The 22,013-nt window shown below is 29.5% G+C and overlaps 4 protein-coding genes and 1 non-coding gene across 5 annotated transcripts; 1 reads left to right on the top strand and 4 right to left on the bottom strand.

The window, feature by feature from the left end:
* Positions 1-262: 262 nt before the first annotated feature.
* Positions 263-1,115, bottom strand: LOC114375679. Its single transcript, XM_028333528.1, has one exon. The coding sequence runs from the start codon at positions 1,062-1,064 to the stop codon at positions 441-443; it is 624 nt and encodes a 207-aa protein (XP_028189329.1). The 5' UTR covers positions 1,065-1,115; the 3' UTR covers positions 263-440.
* A 135-nt stretch (positions 1,116-1,250) lies between these two features.
* On the bottom strand, positions 1,251-1,322 carry TRNAD-GUC. The gene has a single exon. It is a non-coding gene; the product is annotated as a tRNA-Asp (tRNA).
* A 599-nt stretch (positions 1,323-1,921) lies between these two features.
* On the bottom strand, positions 1,922-3,772 carry LOC114377352 (universal stress protein PHOS34-like). The gene is made up of 4 exons (XM_028335825.1): positions 3,502-3,772; positions 3,279-3,388; positions 3,052-3,170; positions 1,922-2,343 (listed from the first exon to the last, which is right to left on the bottom strand). The coding sequence occupies exons 1-4, from the start codon at positions 3,674-3,676 to the stop codon at positions 2,253-2,255; spliced, it is 495 nt and encodes a 164-aa protein (XP_028191626.1). The 5' UTR covers positions 3,677-3,772; the 3' UTR covers positions 1,922-2,252.
* Positions 3,773-9,604: 5,832 nt separating this feature from the next.
* Positions 9,605-12,577, top strand: LOC114377687. Its single transcript, XM_028336321.1, has 5 exons — positions 9,605-10,124; positions 10,286-10,555; positions 10,729-10,993; positions 11,392-11,508; positions 11,947-12,577. Exons 1-5 carry the CDS (start codon positions 9,849-9,851, stop codon positions 12,057-12,059), a joined length of 1,041 nt encoding a protein of 346 aa, XP_028192122.1. The 5' UTR covers positions 9,605-9,848; the 3' UTR covers positions 12,060-12,577.
* A 2,545-nt stretch (positions 12,578-15,122) lies between these two features.
* On the bottom strand, positions 15,123-15,926 carry LOC114374172 (copper transporter 6-like). Its single transcript, XM_028331782.1, has one exon. The coding sequence runs from the start codon at positions 15,781-15,783 to the stop codon at positions 15,316-15,318; it is 468 nt and encodes a 155-aa protein (XP_028187583.1). The 5' UTR covers positions 15,784-15,926; the 3' UTR covers positions 15,123-15,315.
* Positions 15,927-22,013: the final 6,087 nt, after the last annotated feature.

Raw genomic sequence — 22,013 nt, 5'->3', positions numbered from 1 at the left:
CATTTGCCTGAACTTCAATTTTGCTTCCCAAAAAAGTAATTGATAATAATTCTGCTTGTACCTTCCTCGCCAAACTAATAAAATAAAATTGATCATAATATATATATATATATATATATATATATATATATATATATATATATATATATATATATATATATATATATATATATATGTCATAATTGATATATGCAATAAAATTTGAATGATACAGTTACAAACAACTTTCCTCGATCGCCAAACTAATAAAATAAAATTGATCGAATGACACACTTTGGACTCGGTCTCTTCATTGTTCATTTCATACAGCCTTTCCTACATGGATCCTTGATTCCTCAACTGATGACATTTATCTACTTTGACACATTAAATCATCATTTTAATTTAATTTATTTAATACTATGCAATATATATATGTATATATATAAAAGCCTAATTGACTAACGAGTAAATGCATAGAGGACGAGAACAACATAGATAAGTAGCGCAGTGGGAACAAGAACAAGCAATGGAGCGACGGCAGCAAAAGTATGAGGACTACCACAACCCAAAGTTCCCAACTTGATCTGAACCAAATCCACAAGCGCCATCACCAAAAACCCGCATCCGAACACCGACCCAAAAGCCGAAACGAGAGTTCCCAACCTCAAAACGACAGTGTTAATTTTCGCAACACTATGAACCCAGTTGTTGTTGTTGTTGTTGTTGCTGCTGTCCAGAACGATGTCACCATCTTTGATGTCCTTGCTGAAGTTAATGATGTTTTTGAGAGCCAAGGCGATGAGGCTCGAGAAGAGGAAGGAGCTGAAGGAGTACACGTGGAACGCAATGAGGTCTTCGGAAATGGAGGTTCCGGCTGCGCATGCGGGGTCGTCGTCGCCGATGAGGTTGTTGGTGGTGCTGGTGGTGGTGATGCCGAGGAAGAGGGCTAAGGTGAAGAGTGAATTCACGTTCACGATGCCGTCTAAGGCCATTATGTGAATTCTCGTGGTTGTTGTCATTTTCCGGCGTGACACGTCAGACATATCCGATGATGAAACAACTAAACCAAAGGAAGGTAACATTATAGTATAAACTAGATGCGGTTTTGTTTGCTCAACTAAGCAACTGTATTTGTATTGTATTGCTTGCAAGCAACAAATATAACAATTGTGTCATGTGTGAGTGTGGCGTAGAAGCTTACGTTTGGAACCAAAGCCTGTTGTTAACTTGTTTCCTCCTCTCTAAATGGTGAGAGTAAAAAAAATATTCGCCGTTGCCGGGGATCGAACCCGGGTCACCCGCGTGACAGGCGGGAATACTTACCACTATACTACAACGACTTTTGGTTTGGTAGTTCAACAATATAGTATAAAATTGTACCTATCTTCTTTATAATTTACTTCCCATTAGCTTTTCGTAATTCAAACTCATTCACTATTGAATATTGATTGATGCTTTTTTCCAGTTTAATGTTTTGTTGCAATAAATAATGAGATAAATTATAGACTATCGTCATGCTATTTAAAACATTTTTATTTTTCATAGTTCATACATCAATATTCTTTTAAATAATCTAAGAATTTAGTAAATTACATAAAAATAATAATAATAATATTTCTTTATCTCATTTTCATTAAATATGTATATTACGTATATTAGTTTTTCAAACTTGTTTACAATTATCTTAAAAACAACTCAAGTTAAGTAATAAAAATTATATAAATATGTTAACATTCCGTAAATAATTTATATAATTTTTTTATGTTTTAATAGCTTTAACCATATTTTTGCCTACTTTCCATCAAAGAGTAAATAGGTAGTCATTTGTTAGGCTTTCAGACCACTTTGTTTGCCCCAAAGCAAATTGTCGTAGAAGTAGGTAGTAACAACGTAATAACCATGTTTAAATTGAATGGCAAATATACATAGAAAGCACAAGTCATAAAATATCCAGAAAGCATCAGATTGATAATTATGTGACGCATCATGTTTAAGTATCAAACATTTCACACCACCACATCATGTGTTCTAGTAAGTTTGAACCAGATTCAGCACAAAGCTTATTTATAAGCACAATTTTGTGGCTATAACCATGCGCTTAAAAGAGACTCTGAAAATATACATTATGCTTGCCAAATCCTTAATCATTCAAGTGTGTTCATAATCCCAATTAAACATGTGTAAGAAGTAAGAACGGAGGGAAACACACTCTGGTCACTGATGAAGATAAAAACAACCGATTGCAAAGGCCAACCAAATTCAGTAGCTTATCAGATAGTAGAAGGGGCAGAGTCTTTCACAATCGTTATAGGGCAACTCGCATTTGCGGTGACATAATTAGTCACACTCCCCAGTAATACCCTACAATCAAGCAATTAAAATTATAAAAAAAAAAATCAACAAACTAACACGGTTGATCGATGCAACTTGATAATTTGTAAGTATGTTTCATTTTCTAATTGGAAAATTATACATGGACATGGCATGCAAGATATGATACGTAATATAATATGCTAAGAAGAGAGAGAGAGTTGTTAATGGGGAGAGTGTATGTGATATTATGGTGTTCATACATAATTACCCTTTAACATGTTAAAAATTCATGTATCTTTATTTTTTTATTTTGAAAATTTATCAAAGATAAAAATCGTATTGAGAAATCTAACCAAGTCCTCATCTTCCAAGGGGATTCAAGAGTCAAGACTATCACTAGAACCAAAGTTCAAGTTAAGATGCATTTGACATAGGACAAAACTTAGATACAGTTTCTTTAAGTGTTTTTAGAATTGTTCTACAATAAAAATTAAAGTATCAATTCAGTAATCTATACAAAAAAAAAAAAAAAGTTACATTAAAGGTCAACATAAGATTATAAAGATAAAATTTCAATCCTAATTGAAAATCAACAGAAAAAGTACATAAGGAACTACTGCATCTAATTACATTCTAAGTGTTGATCTTTTGAAAATATAATTTAAACCATTATTGTTCATCCACATAATTTTATTTTGATGCATGTACTTCTATCTCTAGAGTAGAGAGCTAAAGGATAAAAAGGAAAAGAAAGACCTTTGTATGGCACCCAAGCCTCTGCTACCCATGACCAAAGAGTCAAGCTTCAAATCCCCAACGGCTTCCACAATTTTCTCTCTTGCATCCCCCCAGTATAGCTTTGCCACCACATTCACCTATATTCAAGGTAAATTCAGTCAAACTCAACATGCAACAAAAACAACATTAACCAAATCAAAACATAAAAACCCAATCCAACAAACAACACACAATAAGGTAAAAACCTGTTTCTGCCTAGAAGCGGTGTCAAGCAAGTCCAACACCTCAGCATCAGTATCCACCTCATAGTGACGCATCACCTCCTTTTCACGAAACTCCGACAATGGAATCAGAGCTTCACCCACATCACAGCGTAATCAGAATTCGAAGATCCAAATTCCACAGCATAATAAAGACAAAAAAAAAAGGATTTTGATGATATAGGGAAAAATTAAAAAAGGAGCTTACGTGAACCAGTGGTGGACCAGAGAAGATTTCCTGATTCACTTCCTCCGGAAGGCTTGGTGTGGACGATGTAGAGAGTGTCACCGTTGCTGATAAGATTGTCAATAGCCCATTTCAGAGCGATTTTGCTTCCTTTGGAAAAGTCCAAGGCAACCCCAATTTTCCTATCACTGTTCATCGTTTCACCAAATCCTGGGTTCTGATTGTTAGGTGAGGGTTCACTGTTCGGAGGAACAATCCAATTTGTGATAACGTTTCCTTCTTGTCGGTCTTCCGCGTGTCTTATGTCAAAACATATGTTTTTATAAATGTTTTTTATATAATAAAAATTCATAATAAATAAATATTTTTAAGGATAATTTATTATTTAGATTTCATTTCATTGTTTAATTTTTTTATTTAATTTGTTTCTTTAATTTTATTTGATCGATTCAATTTGATTATTCAAAAAATCATATCTTATTACAATTTAAAATAGTCATAAAATACATTTAAAAAAAGGAATTGATTTTAAAAATTTGAAGATCAAATTTAACAAAAAAAAAAATTAACAATCAAATTGAACCTATATAATAAATTAGAGGATCAAAATATTAATTTTATCTATTTTTAATTATTGATAATTTTGTAAGAAAATATTATAATTTAATTTAGAATTGAAAATAAAAATAGAAAGTATGAGACATGAATAATTAAGAGAGCATAGTTCAAAAGATAAAGATAAAATAAAATACCTTAAGATAATTGAAAATTTTTCTTTTTAACTAGTTGTGAGAATAATATGCAAAATAAACTTCTAAATAAATGAAGAAAATAGTATTAAGAATGTTTAATTGTTGGCATGAAATTAGTTAGAATTTGATACTCAAAGTTTTATATTTTAATTTATAATATAATTATAAATTATTTATTAAAGATATTAAATCTTAATTAGTGTTAACAAATATTACCAAGGATATGTATAGTTCACGAGAAGTAATTATATTTAAGTTGTGTAATATTATTATAGCAAAAAAAATCTTTCTTTAAATATTTCATGCATCTACACAATTAAGTCTCAAGGCAAGAAATTAAGCTAAAATAATGATAATTATGAAATTTGTGTTAATTTGATAGTCAATTTTGATTAAAAGGAATTATAATTTTTCTACTTTATTGTTATTTTTAATGAAATAATAAAGAAATTAATATTTTTATAATTTTTTATTAGCAAAAATCAAAAGAAGAAGAATTCAAGTACTTTAAAGGGAAATTAATGCAAAAATTGAAAGAAAAAGTATTGAAAAAAAATTGGAAGAATTGGACAAGCTCACGCTTAGCGCGAAGAAGTCTAAAGGCGTGTTTAGCGCGCAAGTCAACGCTAAGCACAAAGTCGATGTAAAAAGTAAACTACCTTAGGAGTAAAAAGCAAAAGGGAAAGACACAACCTACACACAAGATACCAATCCCTAAACCACCCCGAAGACTCAGAGTTATCTAATAAATACATCCTAAGTCTGAGTATTTCTAATAGGGAAAATTATCTTTCTATGTTCATTATCCCATTTTCCTCATCTATCCATCTCTTTTCTTCTATCCACATCAACCCCTAAAGTGTAAAGCATCTCATGGCAATGAGATGCTAAACCCCCTTAGTTAGGGCTTGACAGACCTAAAAAGTCAAAAAAATGTATTGTATGTTTCATATTTATCAATGCACATAGGTGTTTTTTTCTTATTATCTTTTATTTATTTATTTTAATTTCATCTATCATTCATCATTGCATCATCTTTAGGAGTTAGGCGATCAAAAGAGAGTAATCATGAGTAGAAATGCAAGGAAGGTCTTGCATGCATCAGTTTTAGGGATTAGTCGCTCGAAAGAGGGTAATTTCTAATAAAACTCAAAGGGGTATCTTAATAAAATCATTGCTAGACATAGAGTGATTGCATTATGTTCATGCATCAAAACAAACATTTAGAATTAAAACATCATGCATTTTATCTATTGAGTCTTTGCAAAGACATTAGGTAAGACATGGGACAAATATTCTAATAGACGTGGGTAGAAAAAATTCACCAAATTGATAGAAACAAATATAAAATAATACATTTGAAGCAAATAAGACATGTTAGGTCCAAACATTATCACATCCTGAATTCATCTTTTTATCATTATCTTTATCCTTTACTTTTCTTATCTTATTTTCTACTTTTTTATATTTATCATCTTTTAATTTAAATTTTTATCTTATCTTTTATCTCTTATTTTTTATTTTAAATTTCTTATCTCTTGCTTGTAAATTGGATTTGTATCAATCTAAGTATAAACAAAAGTCCTCATGGATTCAACACTGAAACTTCCAAGTTTTTTTACTACTTGTGACAAATTGATGCACTTATCAACGAGTTAACAAACAACTCTCATCCCTTCTTCATGCGTTTGATAGCATTAATATGTATTTTGAAACATCCATAAAATTATACAAAATATTTAAACATATTTAATATATAAAATTCTAATATATATATATATATATATATATATATATATATATATAAGGTAAATTAAAATGGTTGATTGAGTTGAGTTAAACAGGCCCTCTCGAGCCTTTTTTTTAGGAGCTCAATCTGACTTGTTAGGATAATTGGGTTGGATCAAGGTCATTTTTTTAAAGCTTTTAATTGCAAAACTGTCCAATCCTAATTATGCCAATTACTTAAGGCATGTCATTTTTTGCCTGGTGCACCTCCAAACATTTTATTATCTCCCTTTTACCCTTCTTCTTCCAAGCTTCCTCTCTCTCACCTCCTCCTTCATAAACCTTCACTAAGCCAACATCACACCCACACACCCTCACTCCAACTCGGGCGCGCGCCCCCTGCATGCGACTTCACCCAGTCACCTTTGTGCAGCTGCATAAGCATAAAATACTTACGAATCATAATTCATAATAAATTTGTATTACATATTGCTTAATTTATAATGTATTTTTGTTTTGTTTTATGGATTGAACAATTCATAATACAAAAACTACATTATAGATTGAACAATTCATAATATATTTGTAATATGGATAGCACTTTGTGCTTCATTAGCAATCGGTAATAGGCAGCACTTTGTGCTTCATTAGAACCACCGTCCCAAAAAATCAACAGGGTGACTTGATTGGAGCTTCCACTGTCCTAGTCAAGAGGATTCACAAAATTGTTGCTTGCTGTGAATAGAAAGATGGAGAGAAGAAGAGTGAGTGAGATGAAAAGGGTATGATGGGAACTTTACATACAAGCCAGAAATCTCTCTCTAAGGAGATCACAAATATAATTTATTTGGATCTTAAAACGTCATGTCTAATTGTCTATGCCTACAAAAAAAATGTCAAATTGTCTATAGACAGTAATTGCTTATGCGAATTGGATTGATTACAACAGTACACAATACGACCAATCGACCATAATGCCCGTTTTGAAATTAATTGGAAAATTTGGGTAGTGTTTGCTTTGAGTATTTTTATTTTTATTTTTATTTTCAAAGAAAATATAAAATAAAAACAAAAAATATGTTTATTTAAAATTTTAAAAACATTTTATCTGAAAATATTTTCAAGAACAAACCTAATAATTTGAAAATAATATATTAAGAGTATGTTTGGTTTGTATTTTTATTTTCTGTTTTTAAGAATAAACCTAAATCAACTTTTTCTAGAGAAATAAAAAAAAAACATGAAATTAAAACACCTTAAAATATTTATTTTCGATACATATTTTATAAATTTTAAAAATTTAAAAATAAAAATAAAAAAACAAACATTCAAATGTAACGTAACCTTTATCTTAGTTTAGTGAAGTTTCGTAGAATGCTAGTAGTACAATACAAGCCTTTTCATTTTTGCAATTAATTAGAAATCTAGCGTCAACACTCAACAACTCCCATGGTGCTTTATTTTGGCTTTCTCTGGGTGATTTTGTCATCCATCACGCCTTACGTACATATTGTTCTAAATATTCCACAAGGGAGAAAGTGAAATATATAGTTATATCGCATCGTTGTAATTTACTAGTGATAACAACGTTACATCATCCTCTCTGAATGACCAGAATAAACACCGTTTTGTTTACTCCTATATTTGCTTTTGGACGTACGCTTAATTAATAAAGTTTACCATTAATTAACGCCGAAACATTGGAATAATACCCCATTATTCACGCGTGTGATGAACTCTCAGATACAAGTCTTCCTTTTGGGCCATAGTTTCACTTCAGCTCAACGTGCCAGTTTCTTTCATTTTGTCACCAACGTGACAAACATCCTAGTATTAACTCCAGAACTTTGTTTTCCTTGTAACTAATTAAATCGCAAATGCTGCTATAAAAATCCTTGTAACTAATTAAATCGCAAATCCTACTATTTCTTTTTAGTTTTAATAAGAGTTGAAAATTTAAAAGTTAATTATACTTGTCAGTCGTTAGTGCCACAGGAGACATTGACCAGAGTTGTAGCTTACTAGCTACAGTACTTGCCAATTGCCAAATGTTAATGACTATGTATGGAAATCAAACTCATGATATATACATGTTCAAAATTATTTTTTAATTGCGCGTTCCTTGAGTTATTAGATAAATTTTGCAGTAAAGGCAGCATCAAAACTGTAAGTATCTACATGTGATTGTGATTAATATGAGAAGCTTTTTAACTTAAATATTCACTGATGAAATTTTCAAATAAAACTAAAGTTGTGAATATATCTATAAGTTTCCATTTATACTCCATTGTCACATTCTTCTTTTAATTTGTTTGAGAAAAGAGACAAAATTTTACACTATCACACGTACATCTGCAATTAAATGATTCAGTTATTTTTAAGTACAAATTCAACTTAATTAAAAAGTTTACACTATTTAGCACAACTACACCTTCTATTAAATTATTCAATTATTTAAAAAATAAATAAAAAATTCATGAGTCCCCATTATGTAAATTGGTCCCAAAAGCATGGCCCATATATTCATCTCTATTCGTAGTCCATATCCACGCGTTTACAAGAGGAGAATCCATGGAAAGAAAATGGAGAACAAGCTTTTAGACATTTAAGTTCATTTGGTTGTTGGGTAGTAAGTTTTTTTTTTTACTGTTAACGTTTTTTGAAATATTAACTTTTAAATTTTTATCTTTCATATATTTATTTATTTATTTTTCTTGTTACCTTTTTAAAATAAATTATGATTTTATTATTTTTCTGTTATTTTATATTTTTCAACTACTTCAATAATTAATTTCATCCAACACTCCTAATTTAATAAATTAAATTTTTAACTTTTAAGTACTATTAATTAATTTTGTGAAACGTAACCTTATTAATTGAGATCTTAATTATTAGCATGGTCCATATATTCCAAGTTAAGGAGTAAAATATCATTTATTCCACCACGTCGTAGGTGTTCTCCCTAATCTCTTGCAAATAGATTAATAAGTTAACAACCGGCGTTGATTTTATTTTTTCTAATAATTCATAGCACTGGGCATTTTAGTGTTAAAGTAGAAGTGGTTGCAATTTCAAGTGAAGGTAAGAGGCACAGCTGGTTAAAAGCACGGTCCAACTAACAAAAGCCGACCTTTGAGCCTCAAATGGCTCCGATCACACCCCAACAGGCACTGGCCCCACCCCTTCACCACCGTGTCCTAGTACCGCTCATTCTTCAACTTTAACCTAAGACAACTCTTCCAATAACATCTAATATAATTCATAAATAATTAAATTTCTTTAAAATATTATCATTTCTTCTATTTGTTGATCATGTGAGTATAAAATATTTTTTTTATGAGTAGATATAAATTTATTAGAATGGATAAAATTATATGTATAGTTAAATCCTTCCTTCAAAGTTACATATTAAAATTAAAAAGATTTAAAATCAAAATCATTAATTAAATTAAAATTATCTTACGTAATTTACATGATGGTATATAAAACAATTATATTAAAAGAAAAAACAATCTATTTTAATTATCTTTATGTCTAATTATCATTAGAAGGATATGTTAATTGACAACAAAAAAACCCTAAGATGTTATCAACCAAGATATCCTTTTTCTATTGATAATTCCGTGTTCCAAATCCCAAAGACTGGTGCTTTTCCCCCTCCTTAAAGAGCTGTCGCTTACTACCTTAAAACACCACCTTTTTTAAAACCTTCTAAGTGCCATAAAAACACACACACAATCACACTCTCCTTCCCTTATCAAATTAATCATTGAATCCCCTCCAGAGACAACCATAATTGCAACTCATTAAAGCCCCACCTTACCTATCTGATCATTATCATTCATCATCGTCCGAGAAAATTATAGCCACAACACCTTTATCATATTCATGGCTATTGACACATCGTTGCCTTTTCCCTATCAGTTCCTCCATGACGAGCGGGGCGAACAAATTCTCCCACCAATACCATCAAATGACTCCAATCACACCAACTGCAAAAACAACAACATACACGGACATGATTTAAAGCCACAGGAGCTGCTCATTCCCCGTGAATTTCGATCACTCTCTCAAGACAATCTTGTCTCAGACATGCCTCACTTCATGCTTCAAGACAACACCAAATTCGATTCCTTAAGCATAGGTTCCGATCCTCTGGAATCGGTAATAATAAACTTGTTTGTTTATTCTTCTATACTATTCCACCGTGTCAATATTTAAAACCTTTTTTTTTTTTTGCATTTTTTAATTCCCTTAGTTTTCTAGCTATGGCCTTATCAAGTTTTTTTTTTTTTTTTTGCTGTTATTTCTTTCTTCTGCTGAAGCTATGGGACTCAGTTAGTTATCCCCAGTCAACGCCCTCGTCAACTTTGAGCTCAATTCAGGGGAGTTCTGAAGGTTCTTCTCAGGAACCATCGCCTAACAGCTATGACTTTTGTTGGGACAACACCTACGATGTGGTGGAGATGTTAGAGAAGATGAAGCTTGACGAAAGGGACAGTTCCAAATACCATCATGGTTATGGGAATCACAGGTTCGAGACCTCAAACGTTGGAGTCTGCTCTCTCCTTCAAGAACAAATTCAAGCAATTCAAGTGAGATAATAGTTACATTGACACACTTTGTGTATTATTTTTTGGTTAAAGCCGTAAACTTTTATAGAAGAAGAAATTAAAAACTTAGATAAACAAGTTTTTTTTTTTTTTACATGGCATAATAAATTGCATTCCAGCAACATAGTTTTCACTTGTCTGTTTCCTCTTTATAGTTGTCTCGGCTAAGACAAGAGCAGATTCTGTCTCGGAAGCAGAAACTAACCAAATACAGAGGAAAAAATCATGGGCAGATATCACAGCAATTTCAAAAGAAAGGTAAAGGTGTTGATGATGGTTGTGATAACGAATGTAGGACTCGTCCACCGTGGCACAATCGTTGGCACCAGCAAGCTGAATCAAAAGGCACGTCTTGTGGGACTGGCGTTTTCTTGCCACGTGGCAGAACAAGTGCACCGTTGGAGTCACGTGAGAGACCAGGTAGTGTTTTGGTATCTTTAAGAATTTGGCGCTGCTTCGTTATTTGGGTCATTTCCTATAATAATTTTTTGTTCGCTGGTCGTCGACTTAGGTGATTCCTGATGTGCAATCTCAACCATACCATATTTAAATATGAGAACTAGTTTTCAACTCTATTTTGATTTGTTGTGACTTGTGACCGAGTGCTTCCTTTAACCAAATCTTCTTCACTGTTAATTTGAAACGGAATGGTCTCTAATCCATCTTCTATGTGGTTCACATGTTTCACACTTTCGGTTGTTCCTTTTGGCTAAAGTAAAAAGTTCATCATGAAAGATATTTAAATACAAACAGCCGTGGCTAATTTTGCATCTTTCACCGAAATTAATGTTCTGTTTCATTGTTTGTGATTTGAATAGGTAAAGGTTGTTCCACAGTTCTTATACCTGCTAGAGTAGTACAGGCTTTGCAACTCCACTTTGAGCAAATGGCTGCCACGACTGGGCCCAAACCTGGTGGCTTCCCTCCCCTACATGGTACTTAATTATCAACATGCACTCTTCTTGTGGACTAAAACAATTATACTATTTGGCTTTAATCAACTGTGGTTTAATTGTGTTTTTATGTATCCATAAATACAGTTATTAATCAACAGTTATAGTTGACTTAATTTAATCAATTATGTATTAAATATGTTTCAACAACCAGCCAATAATATTTATCAGAGAAAATAGGACATTAATGTTTTTATATTGTTATCCAATCAAAAATTAATTTCATTAAAGTCTTGTAAGGGAAGTGGGAAAAAGATTAGGATGTCCGATTTTTTTTCGAAAATTTGTGCAGTTTCCACATTAAAAACCAAAAATTGAGTGGCAAAAATAGGGAGATGTACGTCACACTCATAGACTAGGTAAATGGAATAAGCATCAAACTGATTGAGTTTCTATGTTATTGTTATGTTTGCATTGCAGATGTTTTGGTGAGTAACAGGGATGGCATGTATTCACTACAAAAGCGCCAATCACGGGACAAACCAGCACATATCCAGAATGAGATGATTCTGCCTCAAGAATGGACCTATTGAAATAGCTCTGCAAATTAAACCTTAGAGGGACGTGCATTTGCAGCTGCCTCTCCTTTTAGTTTTAACACATTCATGATATAAGCTTTGTTGGCATTTCTGCCACAGTAGGAGAAAGAAAGAAAGAAAGATTGAAGAGGAATAAAGAAAAACGAACTCCCAGTTCATACTTCAGACTCGATCAATATATGGGGAATTCTTTTACGTAGATTGAATGTCGAGTCAATAGTGATATTATGGATTACAAATATAGTCTTGTTTTGTGCTTTGCTTCTCCTTTTTCTGGTAATAAGTCTAATAGTCTATATACATACATATATATATAGAAAAAACAATAAATTAAATCTTATATAGAAGGGGACCAATTAATTAATATTTTCAATAATGTGGGCTTAATCTCTTGATATAGCTTGAAAAATTCAACTCTTTTAGTTTAGTGAAGAGTAATTGAGTAGTATTGACCGTCTTGTCCAAGGAAGTCTTTTAAAATCCTTTGTAACAGTTCAGCTCAAATTATGGCATGTTCCTTGTCTCTTGTTTTGTTCAACTCTTCTTGCAGTTCTATTTTATAGCCGTAACTCGTAAGCCTGTAATGCATACGTGTTCCATAACTCGCTAGATAACAAAGACCAAGAGGGCAAGGAGCAATAATTCTGTTGGTTTCTCAAATGAAAGAATTTTGAATGGTATCTAATAAACAACCTATCAGTGATCATCGTTAACATTGTAGAAAATGTAAAACAAGTCAACCCAATATGAGAAACAGACAAAGTCACTTGTCCTTCTTTGACTAATTCCACATAGGACAACAAAAGGGATAGATTTAAATCTTACTTTTGAGCACGATAACAATAAGATGAGGAGAATAATTAATCAGAATATATAAGTTTTGTTATGAGCGGCGGAAGGAAGAGAAATAAAGAAGGGTATATATTTTATTTAAACAGATAAGTAAGTGTATTATAACCATTATTTCAACAACAGCAAAGTAGAAATAGTTAGGATCAGTCGCTTCATTTAGCCGGGCAAACCCCTCCTGACTTGGGTACTTCTACAATAGTGACATATATGGTCGTTGGTTATAGTTTTTTTTTTCATGTAAAAAAGTCACTTTTTTATAACTTTTTTTAAAAATTAAATCAAATGGTTCAATTATTCTATTAAAACTATTTGGTTGATTATTATAAAAAATATGTTAAAGCTAATAGTGGGATGAAATTAATCAAAATAAATAAGTATATAGTGGAATAAAAAATGCACTTAAGTCTGTTTTTTTATTAAAAAATAATTAGTGATAAAATCTACTCTCTTTGTTTCTAGATAGTAGTCATTTAAGTTTATTTTACACTAATAAAGAAAATAGTATTTTTATTTTGATGAAATAGTCATTTTTCCATTGCACCCATTTGGTTGTTCCCACGTGATCCTTAATGTATGTATGAGAAGAAAAGAATAATTTAAATTAAAAAAATATTAATAAAGAAAAATATATAAGAAAATAAATTTTGAGTTGATAATTGCTTAATATTTTTTTGTAGTAGATTATTTCTCTAGTTTAAAAATAATAATACATATTTTATTAAATTTATTAAATAATTATTTATTAGAAGTTAAATATTTAAATAGCTGTGTAAAAAAAAATTCTGACATCTTCTTTCATACACTTTTGGATTAGTTCCTGACCAAGTGGTTCTAAAATTTAAAAATTTATTTGATAATAATAAATTTTAAAATGTATATTTTTATACAGTATTTTTTTGTTATTGATATTGTTCTCTCTTTTCTAATTTGCACGTGTAACTAATTAAGAGTATTTTAGTTTAAAAATAAATAATATAAAGAAAATTATAAATTAAATCTTATAAAAAAATTTACTTATAATTTTAATATTATAAATAGGAAAAAAAATAGTATATAAAACAAAAATTCTCAACAAAATCAACAATTTGAACAGAATGAAGGAAGTAATATAAAATTTAGAATGATAAAATGATCCAATATTAACTTTTACTCAAACTAACCACTCAGTTCAGTGGAAGGGGGTTAAGGTAAATACATGATTCATCAAACAATAAACCTTTACTATTCAAACTATAGAATAAAAATCTTGTTTGAAACATGCAGCCAAAGGCGGAAGTAAATTGATATTCTTGGAGCGATGAAAATATTTTAAAAGTCATTGTTTAAGTCTAAAGATTTGTCCTGTTCGTAAATTTTCCACAGCATGTGTATACACGTCAAACTCTCGGAGTTCATTTTTACGAGTTTATGAATCTCTTATTTTTTACGAGTTAACTGAAACAAAATATTTTTAATTTCTCCGAGTTCATTTTTATGAACTTAGGAGTTTATTTATTTTTTTGAGTTAACTAAAATAAAATATTTTTAGTTTCAAGGCCGTAGATCACCCTTTGTAACGATCAAGACAGGTAAGTCCATCGATCAAGACTAGTTAACTCTTATGAGATAACTCGTTAATTACAATAGACTTTTAAGTTTATCAGAGTTAATAAATTAGATTAAAATGCAAGTAATTTTTTATCTATATATTATTCAACATATTTTCATTCAATCAAGTTATTCTTTAGTAATGATATATTATTTTTAAATGAGATTATTAAAATATTTTAAATTTTATGATTTATTATTTTACTTTATTATATTAAAAAAAACGGAAGCAAAGACGGTGAAGCATCATCCCACGGCAAATCCAAACAAATATGCCTGAACAAATCAAACAGTAATCATCGTGGACCCATATGGGCTATGGCTTTCCCGAGTGAAGTTGCCATTTTCATCGTTGTCAGGAAGCAAAGAATTTGGATGTTAGTAATTACTACTATTCAATACGGTGAAAAAAATTAACTTATGGGTCCAAATCCAATGGTTTGATAGAATCATAGAAGAGAACCACAGTGGCACCATGGCTCCGTATTCCCCAGTCTTAGAATGGTTCAGTTCAGTGGTACTGCACTCAGATTCCGGCAACGTTATATTTGTATTCCTCGAATAGCGGCGTATAATTTCAGATTCCTCTAATCACTAACGAATTTGGCGCAAAGTGAATAGAAACAACAGATAATTAAAATTAATTGATTTTTCATTCACATTAACAACAACGTACTGGCAAAGACATAAACCACATAATATAGGCACCTAGATTTAAACCTAAAACAGCTCCAATTTCATTATCCGCTATCAAATATTACGCAATTGTAACAATTAATCAACAAAAGGAATAAAAAAACAGCGAATATAACTAACAAGAAATTGGAGGAAGATCAAAGCCCTCATTTTGTGGCGGTTTATTGAAAGCCACGGTAGAAACGAAAAACCCCAAGGCGTGACCGAGAACAGCGACCAAGAAGACGCCGCCGTTAAAAGACATGAGGGCGAGCATGACCAAATAAGCGAGGCCAACCCTGAGGACATGCAAAAGGGTCTTAATCAGACCGGACACGACATGGTTCGAACCGGGTTTGATGAAGCGGGTGTGGGAGAGCAACTCCACGAGAACGGCCATGACGAAAACGAAGACCAGGGCCAACACGTACATTCCAGATTTACCCCCGGGCCAGTTGTTGAAGAGAATATCCGCGTCTTTCCCCCAGAAGAAGGTCATGTGCATCATCATCTTATGGTGCATCATCATCGTCATGGTGGTGCCATTTGTCGATGGCGGCGTTGGGGCCATCCCTCCCATGCCGTGCATATGCCCATCATCCATGACTATGGTCTTTGATATGAGTTTGTTGGAGCTAGGTATGGATAAGTAGATTGGTTTCTTGACCTGTTCGGTGTGCAATTAATGGGGATCCATGTAGTACAGTGCTGATAGTACCATCTTAGCAGCCCTATTAGGAAACATAATTTGCAATTGTACTCATGTACTGTACTAATGCATTTTCATTTTTCCTTTTTTACTCTCATTAAGCCAAGCCTAATTTTAATTTTGTTGGAAAAAAAAATAATTGCTAACATGTTGATGGCCCCAGAGAAATAAGGTTAGAATCCTTTAAATAAAGTTTAATTCAAATCTGGTTAATATAAAAAAAAACGTAATTGAAAGTTAAAATCATGTTAAGGATCCGTTTCATTAGTAAAGATTATGATATTTACCATGATAACTATTTGTATTTTACATTTGATTTGAATAAAAAAAAGAGAAGATAAATTAAGTAGAAGAAAACAAAACAAAACTTCTATTTTTTTATACTAAAAAAATGGATAAATTTTTGTCCCATGTATAAAGTTTAAAATAGCACATATATTCATATTTTTATCACTTTAATAACAAAAAAAATAATAACTAACCAACCTAATCATTTAAAAAAAATATCAAATATTTTATTCTAATTTCTCTCTCCTTTTATTTCGGTAATCATCTTATTAACATAATTAGTGTTATGTAATTTAGTAAATTTTATATTATTTTATTTGTATTATTTATTATTTATCAAACAATATACAAGATAAAAAATTGTCATGTAACTTTTACTTTTGTCATGTGTTGTATTTGTTGTCTTGCACAATATCATATTTTTAACAAATCAAACGAATTGAAAGATAATGATTCAGATTTTTCGAACAAAAATTAATCATTCATATAATTAGATAATTTACACAAACAACTTAACGATAACAAGAAAAAATTCTCATTGAGGAAAGTTAGTGGTACTCCTTGACATATTCCTCATACACTATATGATTTGTTAGAATTTATTAAAAATTATAAATTTTTTTTGTAGATTTTGCTTCTTTAAAAAGATAGTGTAAATAAATATATTATTAAATATAATATTCCTAAATTGAAAAAAAAATTATGAATAGTTTTTCTTTCGGTTCATTCCAAAATAATAGTTTTTAGCTTTTTGTTTTTATTCCAAGATAATATTCGTTTTGAATTTTTTATCCTTTTTTTTGCAATAATACCCTAAATAAATAAATACTTGAATTGAAAAGAGACATTTATCATGAAAATAAGTTGATGGAGGAAAGAGTGTATTCCTTTTGTCCTAAAATAATAACGGTCATAAGTTCTTTTACACAAATTAAGAAAATAACAAATAGATAAAAGAGTATAATAATTTTTTAAAATTAATCTATACTGTTATTCATTTATTTATAAATTTTATTATCTATCATTAATATTATAAGATATATAAGTGAAAAAAACATAATCAGTTATACTAAAAAACTAAAGTGACAATTATTTTGGAACAAAATTTTATTTTATACTATAATTATAATGGGGTAAAGGGAGTATCTGTTATTGTTTTTTTTTTTTTTTTGTGAAAAATTGTATCAGCTTGAATATTTTTTAATAAGTGTGCATGAACTTTAAAGATTATTTTTGTCAAAAAAAATCTTAAAAGATTATTACTTTGAGATGGAAGGTGTATTTATAATTTTTTTTGTAAAAAAAAATAGTCTTCCTATATTATTTTAATAAAGACAAAACAACAAATAGATTAAAAAATGCTAATTTTACAAAATTAATCTTATATCATTATTAATTTGTTTATAAATTTTGTTGTCCACCATTAATATTATAAGGGATAAAAGTAAAAAAAAAAATTTACATTTAAAATTTAAAATAACAATTATTTTGAAATATTTTTTTAACTCTTACACAACAATTATAATTAAACGGAACTAGTAAAATTTAATAACACACGTACTAAATATAATATTAAATGATGTTAATATTAGTTAATCAAATGTAGTCCTTAAATATAAATTAGGATAAATTGTAATTTTGGTCTCCTATTTATAAATTAAGACATTTAATTTCTCTATTTTTTTAGAATAAACAATATTAATGTTGACATGAAGTTATGTAAGCGGTTGACATAATGTTTATGTGAATAAAGATTAAATAAAAAAATATTTTAATAAAAATTGAACAAATAACCTTTTATTCATACATGAAACAATAAATCATTAAAATACTTATTTTGCTTATTTAATTATATTAATATTATTTTTTATATATCGTTAGTTAAGGTTTATTAAATTTTTTTAATTTATCAAAATTTATAAATTACAATATATATATTTAATATTTTATTTAGAAATAAGGAATCAAAATTATTATTCAATCTATAAATTAACCATTAACAAAATATTATGATTTTAACCGCTATGCATTGTTGATGTTAAAATTTTGAAGTTTTTTATATTGTCCAATTAATCATCATTGATGGTAAATAAATTTATATTTCATGATTAAATAATAATATCAAATTACTTTATACTGTCATTAGGTAATTATTTTCTCTATTACTTTTTTACTTTTTAAAGAAAGAGAAAAAACTAAGTCTAATTAAAAGAGAATATTACCGATTATTAATTCAACACAAAACAACAACGAATGATTTGGGTCCAATAATTAAAAGTTAAAACATGATTTTTCAGAGGGCGATAGATTTTACGGTGATGCTATTACTAGGCTACTAGCGGACGTGGAGCCACCAACGCGACTAATATGCCAAAAGAGGTCCGAATCATATTTTTTGTTAGTTATCATAAACGCGTAGCTTTTGTTATCATCAACGCGTAGCTTTTGTTAGTTAGTAATATATTTTTTGTAATTTTACATTTATGCGGTTTTTATTCCTACAACTCACATAGTCACACGGCAACAGCAATAAATAGGTCTGCTCTTTAAGCAGCTTGGTAAGAATTTAATTTTTAGCCCACTATGTGAAAAATTTATTTAAAAAAGCAAATTTCATTTCAAAAACTTCAACCCTTTAAAAGAATTAGCCTTCCGTTGTCAGTAAGAAAATACTTTTGTTATACATTTAAAAAATATCTTCATTGCCATTTATATTTCAATTCTATTTTTGGGCAAATCTCGTTTAATCCGAATATCTTTTCCACTATAAATATAGATTTTCAATTAGTAAGGCTATAAATCAATAATTTCTTATAAAACAAAAGTTTCCATTTATTAAGTTGCAAAATGATTATCGCAAAAATAAATAAATTTATTATATATGTCCCATTGAATTAATTAAAAATGTTTTAATTATATGATAAAAAATAATTTAATTACACTCATATTTTTTAAACCTTGGTAATATTACATTCACTGTTTTTCTTTATTTTAACCTTTATTATATTTTTTTTAATTTTATATAATAATATTATATATTCTTATAATGTTTTTTGAGACCATGGACTAAACCGGTTCTACCGCGGACTCCATAAACAATTCATGAGTGATTTCAAATTCTTGATCTACTAAAATGTCTTTTTAAAGAACAAGAATTAAAATTTTAATACACTTTTTTAATTATGCTATTAAAACTTTGAAACCATTGTACAGTATTTGATTTTTAATATTATTTAACTTTTACTATTAAAACAATAGTTTCACTCAAACTAATGTTTTAATATTATTTTTATTGAGTGATGAATTTAATTTAAAATTTATGTTAGCCTACACTCTTTTAGTCAAATTTTGAATTTGATTTTTTTAGACCATTGTTTCTAAAAGGATTTAAAAATGGGTAAATTTTCAGATTTTCTAAAAACGTTTTCTGGTTTGATTTGTACAGATGTGAATGGACCCCTTTAACCCGCGGGGCTTAAAAAATCTAAGACGGAGTTATGAAGGTTATACAGATGCAGAGCTTAAATGGGTACACTTATTCACATTTTCAACTCTGGAATTAGGAAGAAAATCCACAGATCAGCTCGTCAGAGTAATTCCAGGTTCTAATTTAGCATTTCAATAGGTTGGCTCACCCCTAAAAGGGATGAAATAAAACAGACACAGTGACAAGATTATTAAATGATATAATAGTTGCTATAAAATATGTACTTGTTATTTGACTCCCTCTATTTTATAATATTATAAATATAATAACATATTCTACAAAATAATCTTTTATCAAATAAAAAAAGTTATTATTAAATTATGATTACTTCTTAAAAGAATAAAAATAATATTATCACTAATTAAACAAAATTAGCGTGACCCTGAACACATCTTAAATCTGTCTTGAAAGTTATACTGAGTCCATTTTCAAACTGAACTCATCCAAATTAATCTCAAGTTTGAATTAGCTGATCGGATGGAGGCATGAGGGAGGGGAGTTGTCTTGAGCCAGGGTCTCGATGATGATAAAATGAAAGACATGCATCTCCGCCGCATAGCAGAAGTTAAGGGAGAAAATCAAATATTTCTCTTTTTAATTTAATACTATTTTAATATTTATTATTGTGGCAACGGGATGACCTAAAATTTTTATTTAAGATGGAGTTGTCATTAATATTTTAAATTGAGGAGAATCATTAGAAAATTTTGTAAAAAATATTTGGGACCAGAAATGAGTTTCGGGATTTGTTACACTTAAAGAAAGGTATTCACACTCTACAATATTCATAGAAAATAATACCTCTAATTAATTGTGCAACATCATTAATTTTATAAATATTTACTTTAACCCAAAAACATATTCTTGAATCTTATTATAAAAAAATTCTCCTTTTTTATTCTCTATTAAAACTTAGTACAAGGATTTAAATAAACAAATAACTAGCCATCAAATCCTCACAATTCATAACAATAACGATGGAATCACTATCCAATTAACGTCATAAATTATTGCTTATTTTAATAAAATGTTGTCTTTGAAATTTTTTGTTTTTAAATTTACTCTAGCCCAAGAGTTTGTGATAACAAATAGTTATTCTATAAACCCTTGTGATTTAAAAATATTAAAGGTAAGTTACTACTCAATTAATATTATCGAACCATTGTGTGAAGTAAAAAACATATTTTGAGTTTTACTTTTAAGTAAAAAAAAATTTTATACTCTTATTAAAAAGCACAAGGGCTTAAGCTAACAAATGCTAATTATTAAATCCTCTCAATCTACAACATTAAAGATATAATTGTTATCAATTAATATTATCAAACTATTACATAAAGTAAAATGAGACTATTTAGAATCTCATCCATCATATGCCAGTAGATTAAAAACTCAAAGTTATCCTCCCTAATTTTTATTTTATCATGAATTACATTTGTTGCTTTTGATTATAAGACATAGAATTGTACACATGATTTTCGTAACATATATAATTCATCGCAAAATAAAATATGTCAGGAACTAGATTTAGAATTGTAGCAAGAATTTTTTGCACCATCTACGAAATGGGAGAAGCATAAGGTTAACACATACATGCATTCAATCTAATTTATTCTTTTGACAATTTATTTTTCTTTTATGTATAAAGTAAAACTAAGTTAATTCTCATTCAAATCCTAGAAGCTATGATGTACACACTCTAACAAAAGGAATGATAGCAATAATAATAAAAACAATTAACATATATAAGAACCAAGCAAATTAACATAAAAAAGAAAATCATAGAAAATATTTATGAACTGCACATATGAAACGGAAAAGATAAAGAACAATATACTCAATTCATTTTAATAAGCCAACATGAGTAATTGTATTGGAATAAATCAAGACCTTGTACTATCTCTTTAATCGTTACATTAAGTTATAGTCATCAAAACTTTTAAATATGTCTTTGCATTCTTCAGAATTTTCACCCTTCTCCACTCTATTTTTTTCATTCCTTCCTTGATTTCCGTCCTCTTTTTTTTTCTTTTTCATTATGGAAGTATGGTTTTTATAGACTTCTTCTAGGTTATTTACAATTGTTTTATAATATTTTTATGAAGTGGCAACATCGATCTCATTTGATATGTCCAATAGTTCATATTTAGGATAGAAGTTTTTCTCATGATCCGTACGTATCCTTATTTTTTTTTATATAAGAAAAACTAGCAATAGTACTTTCCGGATTGCAATCTCATTTAAAGATAAGATTGTAGGGCAGGAGATACGAAAAATTGATGGATTGTTGTCAGATCTATCTATTAGAAGTTGCAATCAGGGTTCCTCCAGTTGAATTTTCTACTGCGCTCGC

Source organism: Glycine soja, chromosome 11 (genome assembly GCF_004193775.1).
Source record: "Glycine soja cultivar W05 chromosome 11, ASM419377v2, whole genome shotgun sequence".
In the NCBI taxonomy this organism is placed as follows: Eukaryota; Viridiplantae; Streptophyta; class Magnoliopsida; order Fabales; family Fabaceae; genus Glycine; species Glycine soja.
Note: the sequence above shows the minus strand (reverse complement) of the source record. Positions and strands in the feature narration are given on the sequence as shown.